Below are 17328 nucleotides of genomic sequence, written 5' to 3'. Positions count from 1 at the left end.
AGAGTAGTTGAACCGTTTAGATGTGCTCAAGAACAAGTTTGTTTCTTTTTCCTAACCCCGTAAGACATCCCCTTCCCCTGCAACGATATAAAAAGTAATCTCCGAAATTAGCCCCGACTCCGCCGAGTCCGATCCCGAGTGGAATCGCTCGGCTCGCACGCAGACCCAACCAAGCTTACCCTGACGTACGAACCGTGGTACAAAACCTGTCCATATACCAGTCAATGCCCCCATCGGATCATGCAGCAATCTACTAGAGAGGCGATTCTCTCACGTAGAGAAATTGAAGCCCTAATTGCAGGGGGCCAGTCGATTATTATTGTGAATCAGAAAGTCCTTCGTGTGGATGCCTGGATTCCGTACCATCCCGGTGGACTTAAGACCATCCAGCATGTGGTTGGAAAGGATGCCACAGATGAGTTTACTATGTTAGACACTCGATTTCCTATCTTCGAAGGACGCGATGGGCTTGCTTGATGCTGACGGGCTGTAGATTCCACTGCGAAGAGACGCGACAGATGATTGCAAGGTATCAGATTGGGCGGATTGAAGGAAGATGGATCAATTTCGTACCACCAATTCAAGGGGGAGTATTTCGACCGGATGATGATGGAGAAGACGAGTCAGCCATCTTAGTCAAGGAACAGCTAGATGCTTCCTCAACTGGGCCCACAGCTGCCACAGTAGATGCAGGCATCCACAAACGACACAGCAAGCCTGAGCCAATGGAGAATATGGTCACTCAAGACGAAATAACGTTCCTCGACACGCAAACCAAAGAAGAAGTCAAACTCACCCTATCGCAGTACCCACCTCTGGACCCTGTAACCCAGGACGAGATCATCGCTAAATACCGACTTCTGCACAGCCGAATCCACGCCGAAGGCCTCTACAAATGCAACTACACAGCCTACGCCTGGGAATTCGGCCGCTGCTCCCTCCTGTTCAGCACCATGCTCTTCTTCCTCCACATCGGCTGGTACAACACAAGCGCCCTCTTCCTCGCCTGGTTCTGGTCCCAAATGGTCTTCGCCGCCCACGACGCCGGCCATATCGGAATCACCCAGAACTTCACGATCGACAGTCTGATTGGGATGACGATCGCCGCACCCATCGGCGGCCTCTCCCTGGGCTGGTGGAAACGCAGCCACAACGTCCACCACATCGTAACCAACGCACCCGAGCACGATCCCGACAATCAGCACCTCCCCTTCCTGGCCGTTAACCACCGCTTCCTCGGGAACCTTTTCTCCACCTACCACGAACGACTCTTGGCCTACAACAAAGTCGCCCAAGCCCTAGTCCCTTACCAAGCTTATCTGTACTACATCATTCTGCTCTTCGGCCGCTTCAACCTCTACGTGCAATCCTGGATCTTCCTCCTCCAAGCCCAAGGGCCCCGCAAGGGCCCCGCCAAATGGCACCGCTGGTTCGAAATCTGCGGGAATCTAATCTTCTGGCTCTGGTTCGGCTACGGCATCCTCTACAAAGCCCTCCCAACAGCCCTGTCCCGCGTCTCTTTCGTCCTAATCAGCCACATGGCCACCATGCCCCTGCATGTCCAATTCACCGTCTCCCACTTCGCAATGTCCACCACCGACCTCGGCCCGCACGAATCATTCGCCCAAAAGATGCTCCGCACCACCATGGACGTCGACTGTCCGCCCTGGCTGGACTGGTTCCACGGCGGACTGCAGTTCCAGGCCATCCACCATCTGTACCCCCGCGTGCCGCGGCATAATCTGCGCCGCACACAGGCCTTGGTGATGGAGTTCTGTCACGATGTGGGTATCCCGTACGCGCTGTATGGGTTTGTGGGCGGGAATCGCAAGGTCCTGGGCAGTTTGGCGGAGGTGGCCAGGCAGGCGGCGATTCTGGAGAAGTGTCGCAGGACGGTTGCTGAGAGGGGGGATTTGGTTTGGGGGAGGTAGAAGTTGTTAACGCTGTCTTTGGATTTTGGTTTTGTTTCTATTGCCTCCCCCCTTTTTGCCCCCATTTTTTTTTTTTTTTTTTTTTTTTTTTTTTTTTTTTAGGTGAGATGTGGATATTAGGCGGACGTGTTGTTGGGGAATTCTGTCAGGTGATTCGCTCATTCACCACATCCCTGTATATATAACAGCCGCCTATGCCTTTTTGAGGTTGTATCCCGGATGGCGGACTTTGGAGGCGTGGTAGGTTGATGTTGGAAGGTAGTTATCCAGCGTACTAGGTAACAAACAAATAGTTATGCTTGCCGATTGGCAGCTTAGTAAGGTACTACGTCCTCTCATTATTTATTCCTGGCTTACCCCGGAAATCCGAGTTGTACGATTTTCCGGGCTATAAATCCACACAGAGTTTCAAGTGTCGTACGATGTCGGAGCGTGTAGGTAAAGGGGTTGTTTGGTAGGTATTGCCCGTGTGGGTATTCCCCACGGTAGGTATTGTCCGCAGTAGCTTCTGTAGGTAATCACCAACCCTAACAATGGATCATGTAGGTATTTCCCAACATAAGAAGGGCGATGTGCCGTGTGATTGTTTCAGTCTTTCACATTGAACTGTTTATGGTTTTTTTCTTTCAGTGTACTATATTTTTGAACAGTCTTGTAATTACTCCCACCATGGATGTGCTTCTTGACATCCTGGACACGTTCGTGTTCGACAGATTATACGCATCAATTTTACCAGCGACGAACCCCATCCCGGCGCCGGCAGGCACATACAACAAGCACATTAACCTCTACTACCCACTGCCGCCGTCTCCGTACGCCGACAGCAGCACATGGAGGCGAGATGACCTCGCCCGACAGACAACGTCGCTATTCCTCATCGGATGGTACGTATTCCACGACGTAGCAGACCAGACCAACCAACCCCGAATCTAAGTTTCTAACCCCCCGCAGGATCTTCGCCACGGCCTTGTACTTAATCGGCAGCACACTCATCTACCACACGCTCTTCGACAAGCGCGTAATGCGCCACCCACACTTCCTGCCGAACCAGATCCGGCAAGAGATCCGCCAAGGCCTGTCTGCGATCCCCGTCATCGCCGTGCTCACGGCCCCGTTCTTCCTCGCCGAGGTGCGCGGCTGGACCAAGCTCTACGACTTCAACCACGAAGCCCCCTTCCGCGCCTACAACTGGCTGCAGTATCCGCTGTTCGTCTGCTTCACGGACTGTGGCATCTACTGGATCCATCGCGGACTGCATTACCCGCCCGTGTACCGCTGGCTGCACAAGCCGCACCATAAATGGATCATGCCGAGTCCGTTTGCCAGCTATGCGTTCCATCCCGTGGATGGCTGGTCGCAGAGCATTCCGTACCATGTGTATCCGTTGCTGTTTCCGTTGCAGAAGAGCGCCTACCTGGGGCTTTTTGTGTTCGTCACTATGTGGACGGTTTTTATTCGTAAGTTTTTCTCTCTTTTTTTTTTTTTTACTTTCCGTTTCATTGAGTTGTTTTGTGGGGGGTTTGGGCTAATAAGCGCAGATGATGCCGAGTATCTTTCCGAATCTATAGTCGTCAACGGTGCAGCGTGTCATACCATGCATCATCTGTACTTCAACTATAACTATGGTCAATTCCTGACGTTCTGGGATAGGGTCAGCGGCACATACCGCAAGCCGAAGGAGGACGGGTTCATCCAGAACGAGAACCGCAAGGCGCAGGCTCTCAAGAGGGATTGAAAGCAGGGGTATGAATGTAATTTTTAAGCATTGTAATCTAATCATAGAAGGCGTGTATTATGTATCACGACAACACCATTGAATGAATTCGTTCAGTTTTCCTAGATCATCTGTCGCGGCGTTGTCGAGGTACGGGAGCTTCGTGGAATTCTCAGTGGCGATGTCAAGCATCGCCGTGAGAAGCAGCCAAAGCTCTTCTGCGTGTTTCGGGTACCCCAGCGGCAGTATCTGGTCGTTGCTTGTATCCTGGTACACGGAGTTCCAGATCTGCTTCCATTTCGTGGCGGCGGATTTGATTTTCTTCAGCGGCACGGAGCCGAAGAAGTCGGTTCTGGCTAGGAATGCGAGGGAATTCAACGCTGCGGCCATAGGTCTTTAGCGGAATGGTGAGGAAAATGAGGTTGTCGCAGGACTCACCGTATATCATGATTAATAGATGCTCTGCGGACAGGGGAAAGCTGGAGGCTACGGGCCCAGCTTCGGAATTATCGAGGAGCAGCCGGATGGCTTCCCTCACGGAAGGCATGGGGAGCTTCGCAGCATCAGTTGCAGCGATGCGACTGAAGGCCGATGCATTTTCGGCTTCCCATAGCTCTGTCCTCCATGGGAAGGGGCACTCCATCTCGAAGATGGAGATGGTGGGTCGGTTTTTGAAGCATACTGTAAGGAAACCATCTGCAAGGAAGACCCAAGAAGCTAGCCGTATGCAGACTTCCTCGGTGACTAATGCTCTCCATATGCCATCGTCACCAGTGCAGATTGTGGGAGGAGCGGACCGCTTCAGGTGGAAGATCCCGAGGCAACGCATAAGGGATACTAGGCTTGGGTGCCGGATGATACGAATGCGGCGTCTTGTTTCAATCCGTTCTTGGCCGAACTGGAGCATTTCGATGATTAGCGCAGCTTGGAGGAGCTGGATGGTAGGTGTTTGCCGTGTGAGGTCGTGAGTGGGTGGAGCGACCTGTGTTGATAGCGTGGTGATCTTCCGGAATACATGCTCTTCGGCCACGTCGAGAACCCTGGGTAATAATGCCGCTTCGTCTAAGGAGCTACTATATGTTGCACCGGTTAAAAAGATTGATAGCAGCAGTGGGTTGGAAACGTTGCCCGGGTCGAATGTTGGAAAATGCACGACGGGGAGATGCCAATAAAGTGAATGGAAAAAGACAGAGATGTAGATCGCAACGTTAGATACTGTGAACAGTGGCGCCAATTGTGGAATATCGAGTTGCAGCGGTGGATCCTCAGTGTCGTCAAGTCCCATCGATTTTGAGGTCTCAATCAGTTCCAGCATTATTTCGTGCAGCTGCTCTGAGAGTTTTGTAGGGCCATAGCTTAGGAGATCAGTAGGAAAATATTCATCCGTGATCAACGGAGGACGGAAGAACAAATCGGTGCCTGGGATGTCACCGAAATTAACTGCCATAGGATCGGGTGGTACTAGCGCATCTTCAAGGTGAGAATAGAGGCTTTCAAGATTTCTTCGGACAGAACATTCTGCTGTTGTTCCGATTGCAAGTCTATCTCTTTCCACACAGGGGTCAGTAAAATGACGGAGGAACGAAAACTGCGATCCCTCCTTTGGTGGAGTAGCCGGTTGCACTGATGGCGATAATGAGATGTCAGTCGAGCAGGGACTTCCTATTGACGGTTCATCCTGCGACTCAAACGTGCATTGCTGTCCGAGAGAACGACAACGAGAGCACGGTGAGCATTTATCACACGCCCTTTTCGTGGCAAAGCATTGATCGCAGGACTGCCGTTTCCGCCCTGGCTTGGCTGCCGGGGCAGGCTGTTGATTGTATTTGATTGCACATGCTTTACTGTGTCGCCGAGCAACCTCTCTGTTGGTACAAAGAGTTAGACCTGGTTTTAAAGCCGCATGAGTGGTTGTGGTTACGGTTTCAAGAATGATTTCTTGCAAAAGGGGCACGTGGAAGCGGCCTGGCCGGAATCTAGTAGATGGTCAATGTCAATTGGCAACACCGTACGATGAACTCCATTCCGAACGTACGAGTGAACTCATGGCGCAGCAAATGCGCTTTTCTCTGGTATGACTTGTCACACTGAGAGCAACGGAACATATTCTATAATTGGATCCTGCCCAGATTTACATTGAATTGATCGCAGGTTGATGCGAAGAAGATGCTTTATGCACAAGGCGGAAATTGTCCCGAGCCAGAGTACGGTAAGCCATTGGCACCACTACGCAATTCCTATTTGCTGACAAGTCAAATGTGTGAGGATACACAGTTGAGAAAGATATAGGTTCAAAAATTCAAGTTCTGGAACAACAGTATTATATACAGACGGCGGACCTCTCTGAGTGCCCACAGCTTGAGAGTGACTTCATTGTAATAATGCATTAAAGTATCTGAACCGAGCACTACTAACAATTAGAAAGCATGTGCAATAAAACTAATATATTTAATTATATAATTGAAATATCTACTATATATATTTAAAAATAGAAAATTATAATGAATAGTATTTAAATTTAAAAAATCAATTTAAATAAACAGATGCTAAACACTGGCCGTCGTGAGTTCTCTTTCGATTTTATGAACATTAGAATATAAACTAAAGAACCATTCTGATAAACCTCTTTGCCAACATGCTGTCAGCCAGCCGTTTTCGTCTTGAGGAACAGGTGACCCAGGTAAGAGGCCAAATGAGGGCCATGGAAAAGCGATTCCGTCAACCGTCGGTACGTGAGCCCTCTCAGGACTCTGCGTTATGGCCTTCCAGGATAGGGCATAGATAAGGACTGCTATAGGGTACACGTGTTCATCGAGAGCTTCAGACGGGATTGTTGAGCCCTTCTCTTGAGCTTGCGGATTGCCGATGCCGAAAGTACCCATTGTGCAACCCAAAAAGAATCAGTTTGAATTTGGGTACTTGATATTGATATTCCCGGGCTTCCGTTCACTGAATTTTAAGCTGTTGCTTCGGCAATGTTGTTTGTTGGCCATTTAATGGAGATATCATGGCTTGGAAGATTGCTATTCCCATACCTTCCGTAACTATCTGAACAACATTAATCCTATTCATGAGGGAGTATCGTTCGGGATGGCGGACTGTTGCCAGGATAAATCGTCGACCGTATGGAGACGGCGGTTCTGATGAACATATTAACCTTGAATGTCCGTGTTGGGAATAGCCAGTAGCGTCCATCTCCGGACTGTCCATAGCTTAGAACGCGGAATATCCTCACGATCTCCAGGGCACCATATGGAACGAACACTCTATATTAAGCAGATTCATTTCACCAGGTGCAGTCCATACATACATACGTCTGTATCCACGTCAAGTGAGTTATATTCACTTTCCCCAGGTTCAATGCTTTACATGGTAATTTTAGAGTGGTAGCATAGCACTGAACAGAACTGATTTAAGCCGTGGTTTGGCTAAAACCGTTCGGATAGACTGCACGATATCATCATAAAGGAATCATAATTGCAGCTCTAAGCATGTACATCATCATTAGTCCATCAAATATACAGGCGCCTTAACCAACACATTCATCGGACCTCGTCCCCTAACTTCCGCGGTAATGAAGGATGCAAATCGAATGCGCCCCGCTCCCATGCTGGTCCGTTCTTCCATAGCCGTGGGAGGGCGCATGTCGCCATTGCCACTGGGACTCGGAGCAGCAGGCTGGTTCGGTCTCCGTCCCATCACCTTGCTAATTACAGACCGCATGCGCGGCTCACGTCCGGGATGCGGTGCGCCCGGCGCGCCCTCCTGGCTCGTTGACCCGGACGACTCTCTATCAGCCTCATCAGGCGGTCCTTCGAGATGTTCCTGATCGCCGGACCTCCGCGCTGCGGCAGATTCGGCACTCACATTCGCAAGTGGTGGAAGACCGGCCTCGACTTTCATGTTCGGCTCGTGTAGGAGGGTGCCAGGATGGATGTACTCAATACAGACGTCGCGCGATTCCAGGGGGACCTTATCCGCGATGCCTACCGCATTCTCCACGATCATCCGTGCGCCGTTGTCCAGCCCGGGTGGCGGAGGATCACCCAGATACGACACGAGGTTGGCAACCAGACTATCCACCAGATGGTCAATCAGCTGACACCGGTGTTCTTCGGCAGCTGGTCCGTGTAGCGCATCGGTCAGACCATCCAAGGTCGTCCGTCGCCAATTGGAAATGCGTGCGATCGCGTTCTCCTTATCCTCGTCGGTGAGAGTATTTCCCTGCTGCCGGCGCAGGTTCATCTCAATGCTCTTCAACTGTCGACTGAAGGTAGGATCTAGTGCCGGGTGGAAGAAACGCTCAAACAACTCATCCACAAGCCACCGACTAATTACTGCACGACCAATCGCGGTCATCTCTTTCGTGCCGGTGATGTGCGCATCATCATTCACGTAACCCATCAGCCACTTGGGGAGGCTCTTCCAGTCTTTTCGGAATGCAAACGCCAGATCCTTAATGGCGCCGTCTAGACGACCAAATCGGTTGGCATACTCGTTGTCGTCTAGCACTGTACGCGACACGGCCATGCGCTGATGGGCGACAGTATTCTGTAGCTGTTGTACCTGGGCCTCTTTCTCGAAATAATATCTTTTTACTTTGGAGTACTTCGCCTCTATATAAAAGTCAGTTCTGAAGAAGTCAAAATCTTCCTTGTGGGTCGAGGGGCATACGGAGTTCGTCGTGCTTCTGCACCAAAGTACGCACATCAATCTCTCCTTCGTCGCGAATGCGAGTGGACGTGGGCGTGCTACGACCCTGTTCCGCTTGTTGCGCAGCATTGTTGCGTGCTGTGGCATCCTGATTGTTATTGCCGTGTGGGTATGGTTGATGGCCGCCCGGCGGTGGAGTCGCCGTTGGGGCGCGCTGGCCACTGGGCGGACGATCTGACATGGCACTCTGTGAGGCAGAATGGTCGGAGTAAGCGGGCGGGGGTGGTAGTGGCGAGGGAGGTCCCAGGGACTGTCGCGATGAAGGACGAGGAAGACCCAATTGATTCTGTTGTTGTGATTGTTGTTGGACCGGGCCCGGAGCTAATTCGCCCGAATGCTTGGGCTCCACAGGGGATGGGCTGTATATGTGGTCAAGAAGCGTTGAATCGGTGTTGGACCGTTGTATGGAGGGGGTCTGCGGCGAGCGAGGTGGTCGAGGCTCGGGTGGATTGCCTTGTCCCTGTAGTACGGGGGACTTTGAAGGGTCTTGGGTAGTGTCTATCACATACTCCCTCGATTTTGACGGCGAGTGGGGGTCGGTAGCCGTATCCACCGACAAGGGACGTTGCTCCTGTCGTTGCGGGGCCGGAGACGTTTTCCTTACGGAACGACTACGTTCCAAGAACCCAGATGACTCCCGAGGGGCTTGGGATGAAGACGAATGCGAGTGTAAGGAGAAGAAATTTCTTCTGGACCGTCGCGGGTTTTCGTGCTCCTCTGGTATCTCCGCTGGCTGTGGGTGTGGCCACGACTGATCGGAAAGGTCAGCATCGACAATGCGCGGAGGCGCAGCAGCGGCAGGCGGGGCTACCGAATGGTTGTTAAAGGTATTAGGACGGCGGTGACTCTGCGAGCGATGAACCACGTTGGAATGCGCAGGATGTTGAGGTGGAAGTGGTGGTACCGGTTCGTTGGTGGAGACGGAAAAGCGTCGGTCAAGATCGTCAGGGAATGCGACCGAAGATGGGAGATGCTCGACGGATCGGAATGCAGGAGAGTTGATCGTGGGAGGCGTCTTGGGCTTTTTTTTAAAGAGGGGCATGGAGAAGGAAGTAATAGGGGGGAGAGTGGGGAAGGAAGAAAGGAGTAAGGAGAAAAAGGGAGGAAGTAAAAAGGTATGAAAATGAGAGTGAGTTGTACAAGTGAGGAAGAGGAAAGACAGTCTGTCTCTCCGCGACTTGGAGTCAAGGGACAGTGTGTGTTTGTGTTGTTGTTGGATTGATTGTAAGTGGAGAATCCGACTGACGACGAAGAGGAGAAAAGGTGGGACACGTGCCGCATCATTGGTGGGCGCAACACGAGGCTGGAGATTAAATTACTGCCCATGTTATTTTTAGAGTTATCGTACCGTATCCCCCTCAGGCCAAAAATTACTCTCCCTCTTCAGGTACCAGAGTATGGGGAAACCAAAACATTTCAAATACCATGATTCTGTTCGAGATATTTGAATGCAACGAGCAAAAAAAAAAGAAAAAAAAATATCCTACTGTTCTTTCTATCCATATTGGATAATCCTATCAGCAATGCCCTCCCTCCGTACCTGAATTCAAAATACAACTGCTCACCGTCCCCAGCGTATTCACAATGGGGCCAGTCAGGCAGAATTGATGCCTGAGCTTTAAGCTTGCGCGGCAACGATCGACGCCAAGGGGTACCCGCTCAGCCTCAATCGCCAAGCGTTCCTGCCCTAAACAATGTGCGATGAATTTCCTCATAGAATGCATCATCGCACAATCTAGGATATGGTCGTGTGAGTGGGATAAATTTAGAATGTGCTAATCTTGAACTCACCTCTTACAGTTTATCCGTGATCTCGGTGTAGATCGCAATATCCACTGCATCAGCATTCGTGTTCTACCGAGATATATACTTCCATAGCCCTATAGTTGAATGTTATTAGACCACCCGTCTGGTCTCCGCAAGAAGTGATTAAGACTTCGCAAGCTCATGTCTTCCAGAAAGGAGACCATCAGCCCCTGCACATGCGGCTTAATAAGGGTAGACACATTCTAAGTAATGATACTCTCAAAGCCCAATACTGACATTTCTACATCCTTATTTACACTGTCCTACCCCTGTACGACTGAACTGGCAATGAGCTGCATAGCGGGTGCTGCAATGGCATTTCTTATCTCCCCTAATATGTAACATGAGTCAGTCGGTTTGCTTGCAGTTCTCTGTGCCATGGATGGCGGCTTTTACTTGCCGGTCCAGATTCTGGCAGTACGCCGTCATTGCACTGCTACTGAGTCGATTGGTTGTACATGTATAGTGTACCTTCCGTCATTTCCTTGCTTTTCTTGCGGGGTTGCTGTTTAAGGCTGAATGAATATACTTGGAAGGGCTCATGGGTATGGAGTAGATAACGCTCGGAATTTTCATGATGATCATTGCTTGCTACGACGGCCCAAGAGCATCACTATAGAATCAAAACATAAGCTTAAGTATAGGAGCTTTTAGTTTGGCACTAATCCGACCCAAGCCGCCACGATTATCTAATCGAGACAATTGGTGCATAATTTATATTATACCATAAATTAGAAAAACACCATTTGTAATCTTGTGGTTCGAGACTGCTAGTGAGTGTTAGGACATTACCTGATCTGATCTGAGGTCGTAGCTCTGCTGAGAGCTCCCATAACAAGCTTTACAAGCTTAAATAACATGACCAGAAGTATCCCGAAGCCACTAATGGTCTAGTTTGCTCTTAGTATGACATCCGACTGCGTTGGAATTTATTGTCTTGTAACTAGAGGGCCACCGGCTATTCCGGTGAGGCGACGAGATATTTTCGCTTCACCCTGAACTTGTCAACAAGTTGCACATTTACTATATATACCCTTTCAGAAGATATATTTTATGGGACCCGTATGTAAAAGTGACTTTCTGCCACTACTCATCTTGCTGGGTTGGTGAAGAACAAAACCAAACATATAAATAGTTGGGGACATTAGGTTACAAGACGAGTTCGATCATAGCCAATGCTATATGGGGTCTTTTTTTCTTCTGTTGTACTTTGCAGCTATAGGACAATACTGCCAGATACGGCCGTAAATAATCCGGGTGTATCGCCAACACTCGACTTTCGAATTAGTAGAGACGTAACCATAAAATAGAGAAGATTAAACTTGTCATTACGAAGCCTTTCTCATTGGCCTGGCTCGGGTCAATGGGGCAGAACCAATAAGTTCAAATCATACATGGGCGAATTAGCGTAGCAGGCACATGGTGCATAGTACACACGAATGCTGATGTACCATGACATTATTATTAAAGTATCATTAAGGTAATGAGTGAAGCAAGCCTCCCATTTATTTCAACGAGTGAGCACCATATTACAAATTTAAGAACGCTAATTTCACTACTTTCCTAAAGCATGACATGACAGCCAGGTAACCAATGTGAAACCACACCGTCAAGACTCTTTTTAAACGTCGGTCCCTTTGGTGGATATATCAAGCTCAGTGTGGACCACGATCCCTGGTGAGAGACACTCGTCGTTCTGGCGCGGGTTACCGCTGACCTTGATGGTGACCTGTGTGGTCGTTCGCGACCAACGATCCCTAGGCCCCGTGAGTTCAACCTGAGAGCCTGTATCGGCGTACAAATCCCTGATGCCGTGGATGGGGTAGTGTTTGCCGCTACGGAGGCTTGTAAAACTGGAATCGGTCTGGGAGCGGGCCCGGCCGTGGATCGCAAAAAAGGATCGGACGATCGATGCGAGTGATTGCCCACCTCTGAGAAGGGCGCCATAGCATGGGAGACAGGCGGCAATGATAGAACAGTTGGTTTCGATGATCATGAAAACAAGCTGGTTGGAGTGGATGTCTGGGGGTTACCATGTCAGTGTGAGTCGAGTGATCCCATCTTAGTGCTAGTCCTGCGAGAAGGTTATACTCACGGACTACGGACAGGTCGGTAGCCTCTTTGGCTATGGAAGCATGGAGCAGAACTAATCGAACAATAGCAGCAGCGCAGCAACTGTGATTTGCGCCGGCCCTAGTGAGTACATGGGTAGTAATGCTGCGGGTGGAGAACAAGAGCTTACAGTGCACCTAACACATAGACGAGAATGAGATCCCACACTCTATGGGGAGACATGGGTAGGAACCAAAGCATGGGGAGGGGAAGCAGCAAGACGGCGACATTCAATGCGATACTGGTGGCAGATTGAGCGAACTCCATTGCGACTTGATCGAATCTGAAGTGTCCCTTCCCAGTCCATGCCCTGCTGATCGGATCGCCTTCTAGAAGCATCAGCTGCACAATGTCTGTTAGTCTGTGCCGTCGATGTATCTCGAAATGTAGGAACCACTTACGAAGAAGAAGGTGATCCCCCAACAACCAACAATGGCGATGGCAATGTATGCAGCAATCTGAAATTTAGGGACCGAAAAGGTTCGCTTGTAGAATAGCAAAATCGAAATCTTGACCGCAGATAGGCATACTTGGAGGACGGCACTACAGATGAAAAGGCATTGGAACGATCTCTGAATCCCCGTTGCTAGATTGACTTTGTATTTGGTAATACCAGTGATGCTGCCAAAAATCCAAATAGTAATGCTCAACCCAAAAGTAGGGAGCTTGTGGAACGTCAGCTATTTGTTTTATCTCGAATAGACTTGGAAGTACATGCCCATCCTGCCAAGATCCACCAGTCATCGGCTGCAAGCTTCAAGTGTCCTATTCGGCGAGCTTGAAACCGGAGAATAATCGACAATAGAGACAAGACCGGAAAAATGGTTGATACAACGACAAGGGCAACAGAGACGACCGGCGTCACGTTGATGGACATTGAGGCATCCATGGCTGGGGCCGTGGAAGGAGAGAAAGAGGGTCAGGGGAACAACATGTGGCCAAGCGATGGGATAAAAGAGTGATGAGAAGAATGTACTCTCTGTGGCTTACCCTTTAAGAGAGGGGGCTGAGAGCCCAGGCTGTAGGATTATATTCTGACATGTACAGGGGTCTTTCACTAAGATTGTGCAGAATGGAGGGTTGGGGCCAATTTTAGCAGAACAAGACTTGGCCCTTGAGGGGCAGCAGAAGAACTGCCCAAGTTAACTAAGAAATCGCCCCCAATGTGACATGCATGATCAAGACATGGAAAAGCAGAAAGTCAGCCCTTATCCACGTGGCAGTGGAAATGTCGTTCGAGGACACTAAACGAGGCCTTTGCATGGAGCTAATGCAACAAGGTTCTGTCTGACACCCACGCTTACCCTGCAACTTAGCAGCGGTGTGAAGGGTGCCCTGAGCTATGGTGGCAGTATCTTACTCAAATATGCGGCCTTGCCTTTACAGCCTTGCCTCTCCCATGGCTATAGGGAACCATATCGCTCAAAGGTCCGCTATACTGTGCAAATTCAAGCGCCAGAGAAACTGCAATCTCCGTTGATATCCTTGCAGATAATGGAACATTGGCCCCTGGTTCACTTGGCTGCCTAGGGTCTTAATGAAACGGAACGTGAATGATCTAGGAGGATTCCGAATGAAGGTCGAGGATCCTACGATGGCTAACTCCTCTTCCGCTAGCTATCTGCTATCTTTAGATGGTTGTAGCAGACTCAAGGACAATGTTTCTTCTTTGAACCCGATTTGTCCTCTAGAGTCAGGACTCATCACGCACATTCGGATTCGCCATCGCCTCCGCGCTTACGGGTGTTCCCGTACCCGTACGACTAACATGAGTTTATGTGTTTGATGATCAGTAACCCCAAATGGGACCCAGATCCTATTTTTGCCGACAATGCTTAATCTATAGAATGATTTATAGCTCTTGCACCTATATCCATCTTGGGGATTTCTAAGTCAGGAATCAGGATGAAATGCCAAAGGCCTACTTTTCGAAACCTCTGAACTGTCGCGTATGGTCATTTCATTGACGGCATTGGAGGCAGGCAGGGCGAGCCAAACTTATAGGAGGCAGAGAGATATCTACCCAAGTATTTAGGATCCAAATGGGGCGTTAGACCAGCAGATTTCCATCTACCGCAATGCGTACCTGCAGGGCCAGAATGGCCCGGTGAGGCTATATGGCACGGTGAATATAGGTATTGATACAAGGGTAGATATACTAAAGGATACCATACAGTAATGTACCACCCGATACCTTTATGGAGCAACTCGCAACTCTTGTTTCTTTGTTAATAGTAATAGCATAAGCACTACCCAAGGATTGACATCCCGAAGAGTTGCGGCGCAGTAGCCGCCTAGGCCACCAAAGGCCCGCCCAACAGAGGCCCCGGGTCGAGACATGCCTTCCAAATGCAAGTTTAAGTTGGAATATATTAAGCGAATACCACCCATTCTTTCTATCTCGATCATACATCCCCCAAGGATCGCCGTCTTTCTATTTCAACAGGCATTATGACCAAGTCTGATACCAAGCCGCTTACCGTCTGGTTGACCCGTAAGTCAATTTAGATCTCCTCTATGCACAGCACTACTGATTGATACGTTCTGGAAGCTTCCGGCCCCAATCCATGGAAGGTACGAATCCCGATTCACAGCATGGTGGATACTGAAGAAGATCAGCAGAGCCTTTTGCTGACTTCGTACTGGTTGACATTTAGGTTGTCCTCATCCTCGAAGAACTCCAGATTCCTTACGTGATTGAATCCTTCAGGTTCAACGATGTCAAGGAGAAACCCTACACCGATATCTGCCCCAACGGCCGTGTCCCTGGTATGTAATAATTGCATTCCAACCATGGTAGAACCGTGGGGACCCTTGAGATAGACATATTAAGCGAAGCAAATAGCGATCGTGGATCCCAACACCAACCTGACGCTCTGGGAGTCCGGCGCCATTATCCAGTATCTGGAGGAGGTCTACGACACGGAGAAGAAACTAACCTATGACTCGCTTACCGAGCGACAGCTGCTGAACCAGTACCTTCATTTCCAGATGAGTGGCCAAGGGCCCTACTTTGGCCAGGCTGGATGGTATGACCGCCCCTACTGCTCCCTAGTTTTTCTCTGGACGAACCATGTTTCATGGATGCTTCCTTCCCCCCCCGACTATCTCTTGACCCGCATGTGATAATTGACGGATGATTTGTATACTAAGATGATCAGGTTCAACGTTCTGCACCCCGAAAGAATCCCCTCCGCCATGGAGCGCTACAACAGCCAAGTCCACCGCTTCCTGGACGTGCTAAACACATGTCTTGAAGGCAAGGCTTGGCTCGTTGGCGATAAATGTACCTACGCCGATTTGGCATTCGTGCCGTGGAACTGTCGGCTTGAGATGCTGTTGCAGACACCCCCAGACGAGGACCCACTGGCACAATACCCCAATGTGCAGGCCTGGCATAACCGCATGGTTTCCCGACCTTCATGGAAGCGCTGCATGGAGGTTCGAGACAAGCTCATGGATGATCAGGGCCTGACGCCCAAAGGCATGCCCAAGGGGATAAACAATATCAAAGAGTATGAGGATCTTATTGCTCGGGAGGCAGCCGAGAAAGAGAAACAGTAAATACGTTACAGGCGGACGAGGAATTCGATTTTTTCAAACATAATATGCGTGGAGACTTGTCAGTCTGGACCTTCGGCTGGTCGGCTTTCCAGTAAATGTTGCACAATTCGTACAGGAGGAGACACATCATATCCTATGAAGGCCTTGTTATTAATTTGGTGGAGCGGCGCTACTCGGCGTATATGCGTAGGAACGAGATCAGCACGAGAAGTACGCTGCTAATCTAGCATCATACGTGCCCGGGCTTAGGGTTACGTCCGTGCCCCAAATTTGGGGGCCGAAAGGTGGCTCGATGGATATGCTCCAATACCCATCGATCGACCCATGTACGTACTAAAATCTGACCGACAAAGACCGAATTTCTCCCCTTCTCTTTCTCATAAAGGGTGAGCGACAAGACAGGGACCGTGCCCGGCCACGCCGCGGATGCTACGGAAAGCCTGCAGGGAAAGGAACCACACTTGAGACTAGCGTATAGTATCAATCTGCGTTTTCTTTGTCTTGTTCCAACGGAACTGCCTGGTTGAATCAGGGCTGCGCAGGGGAACTGAGGGGTATATGTTACCATTGTACGTGAATGGAATCAGAGCAGTGGGCAGAGAGAGCCCTGAGAGATGTAGGAAGGTCTACTAAAGTACTAGTAGTTGATCGGTGACAGTGTATAGTATTGGTTCCTTTGCTTGATTGTCTACAGATGCATGATCCTTGCAAACTAAAACGAAAACGAAAACGAAAACGAAAATGGCAGAAGAGATAAAAATATACACAAATGAAGCCGGGATTATTTGTGATGTAACGGTAGAATATGACGCTAATGATAAGTAATATTGTATTGACTAAATATTTCCCATATTTTAAATTATTATCAGTTATCTCTGCTCCTTTCATGGAAGCATTAATATATGAGTAAGCAGGCTAAGTGCGAATGGAATAGACTGATGCACAAACGGGCTACGCATGTATCGCTTGAGTGTGACTGGGTTGCTTTTCGAATGGGCTGATAATTGGGGGCTGTCTGCCTTGTCCTCCCACATGGTTTGGGGCAAGCTGTATGAATGGTAGCCGACTTTAAAGCGAATATGTAAGGAACAGGCACCTCGTCTCATATCAGCCGGTGATCTCCGTGGAGAAGCGACATTGTTGGCTGGCACCCCTGCCCTATATCATGAAATGACACCCAGCCAAATGGTTGACCTTTTCCTACCTCAACTGTCTTCCTTAGCACTCTGAATTATGAGGTACAACACGGTCACAAAACGTGGTAATGTACGTACAACGGTTCAGCCTTGGGCGTGGTCCATTTTGGCAGTGCTACAGGGGCATCTCCAGCTTCTTCCGGACTGTGAGATAAGGTTGGAGATCGTTTCGCTTTATATTTGATTGTCGTCACACGGTGGTAACAGCTCTAACCTCGATCACTGGCCATCATCAAGCAAAAGTCGGCTAGACCATTTTCCATCTGGCAGCATCTGCCGGTGGAGCACTGGT

At 49.5% G+C, this 17328-nt stretch overlaps 6 protein-coding genes across 6 annotated transcripts; 3 read left to right on the top strand and 3 right to left on the bottom strand.

The window, feature by feature from the left end:
• Positions 1–68: 68 nt before the first annotated feature.
• BDV37DRAFT_238199 (acyl-CoA desaturase) lies at positions 69–1982 on the top strand. Its single transcript, XM_032080813.1, has one exon. It carries the CDS (start codon positions 477–479, stop codon positions 1929–1931), a length of 1455 nt encoding a protein of 484 aa, XP_031946029.1. The 5' UTR covers positions 69–476; the 3' UTR covers positions 1932–1982.
• A 618-nt stretch (positions 1983–2600) lies between these two features.
• BDV37DRAFT_268321 (sterol desaturase family protein) lies at positions 2601–3666 on the top strand (the record flags this gene model as incomplete). Its single annotated transcript, XM_032084161.1, has 3 exons — positions 2601–2815; positions 2883–3388; positions 3470–3666. The coding sequence occupies 3 exons, from the start codon at positions 2601–2603 to the stop codon at positions 3664–3666; spliced, it is 918 nt and encodes a 305-aa protein (XP_031946028.1).
• A 57-nt stretch (positions 3667–3723) lies between these two features.
• Positions 3724–5750, bottom strand: BDV37DRAFT_268320 (Zn(II)2Cys6 transcription factor; the record flags this gene model as incomplete). Its single annotated transcript, XM_032084160.1, has 3 exons — positions 3724–4025; positions 4084–5510; positions 5653–5750. 3 exons carry the CDS (start codon positions 5748–5750, stop codon positions 3724–3726), a joined length of 1827 nt encoding a protein of 608 aa, XP_031946027.1.
• A 1252-nt stretch (positions 5751–7002) lies between these two features.
• On the bottom strand, positions 7003–9552 carry BDV37DRAFT_157345 (uncharacterized protein). Its single transcript, XM_032079090.1, has 2 exons — positions 8320–9552; positions 7003–8261 (listed from the first exon to the last, which is right to left on the bottom strand). The coding sequence occupies exons 1-2, from the start codon at positions 9398–9400 to the stop codon at positions 7150–7152; spliced, it is 2193 nt and encodes a 730-aa protein (XP_031946026.1). The 5' UTR covers positions 9401–9552; the 3' UTR covers positions 7003–7149.
• A 2103-nt stretch (positions 9553–11655) lies between these two features.
• On the bottom strand, positions 11656–13383 carry BDV37DRAFT_157333 (uncharacterized protein). Its single transcript, XM_032079089.1, has 5 exons — positions 12995–13383; positions 12678–12941; positions 12407–12618; positions 12260–12339; positions 11656–12186 (listed from the first exon to the last, which is right to left on the bottom strand). Exons 1-5 carry the CDS (start codon positions 13163–13165, stop codon positions 11786–11788), a joined length of 1128 nt encoding a protein of 375 aa, XP_031946025.1. The 5' UTR covers positions 13166–13383; the 3' UTR covers positions 11656–11785.
• Positions 13384–14579: 1196 nt separating this feature from the next.
• On the top strand, positions 14580–16043 carry BDV37DRAFT_238189 (glutathione S-transferase family protein). Its single transcript, XM_032080812.1, has 5 exons — positions 14580–14770; positions 14828–14850; positions 14934–15045; positions 15122–15305; positions 15438–16043. The coding sequence occupies exons 1-5, from the start codon at positions 14728–14730 to the stop codon at positions 15838–15840; spliced, it is 765 nt and encodes a 254-aa protein (XP_031946024.1). The 5' UTR covers positions 14580–14727; the 3' UTR covers positions 15841–16043.
• Positions 16044–17328: the final 1285 nt, after the last annotated feature.

Source organism: Aspergillus pseudonomiae (genome assembly GCF_009193645.1).
Source record: "Aspergillus pseudonomiae strain CBS 119388 unplaced genomic scaffold BDV37scaffold_5, whole genome shotgun sequence".
Taxonomy (NCBI): domain Eukaryota; kingdom Fungi; phylum Ascomycota; class Eurotiomycetes; order Eurotiales; family Aspergillaceae; genus Aspergillus; species Aspergillus pseudonomiae.
The sequence above is the reverse complement of the archived record's forward strand: the minus strand, read 5'-3'. Positions and strand labels throughout refer to the sequence as shown.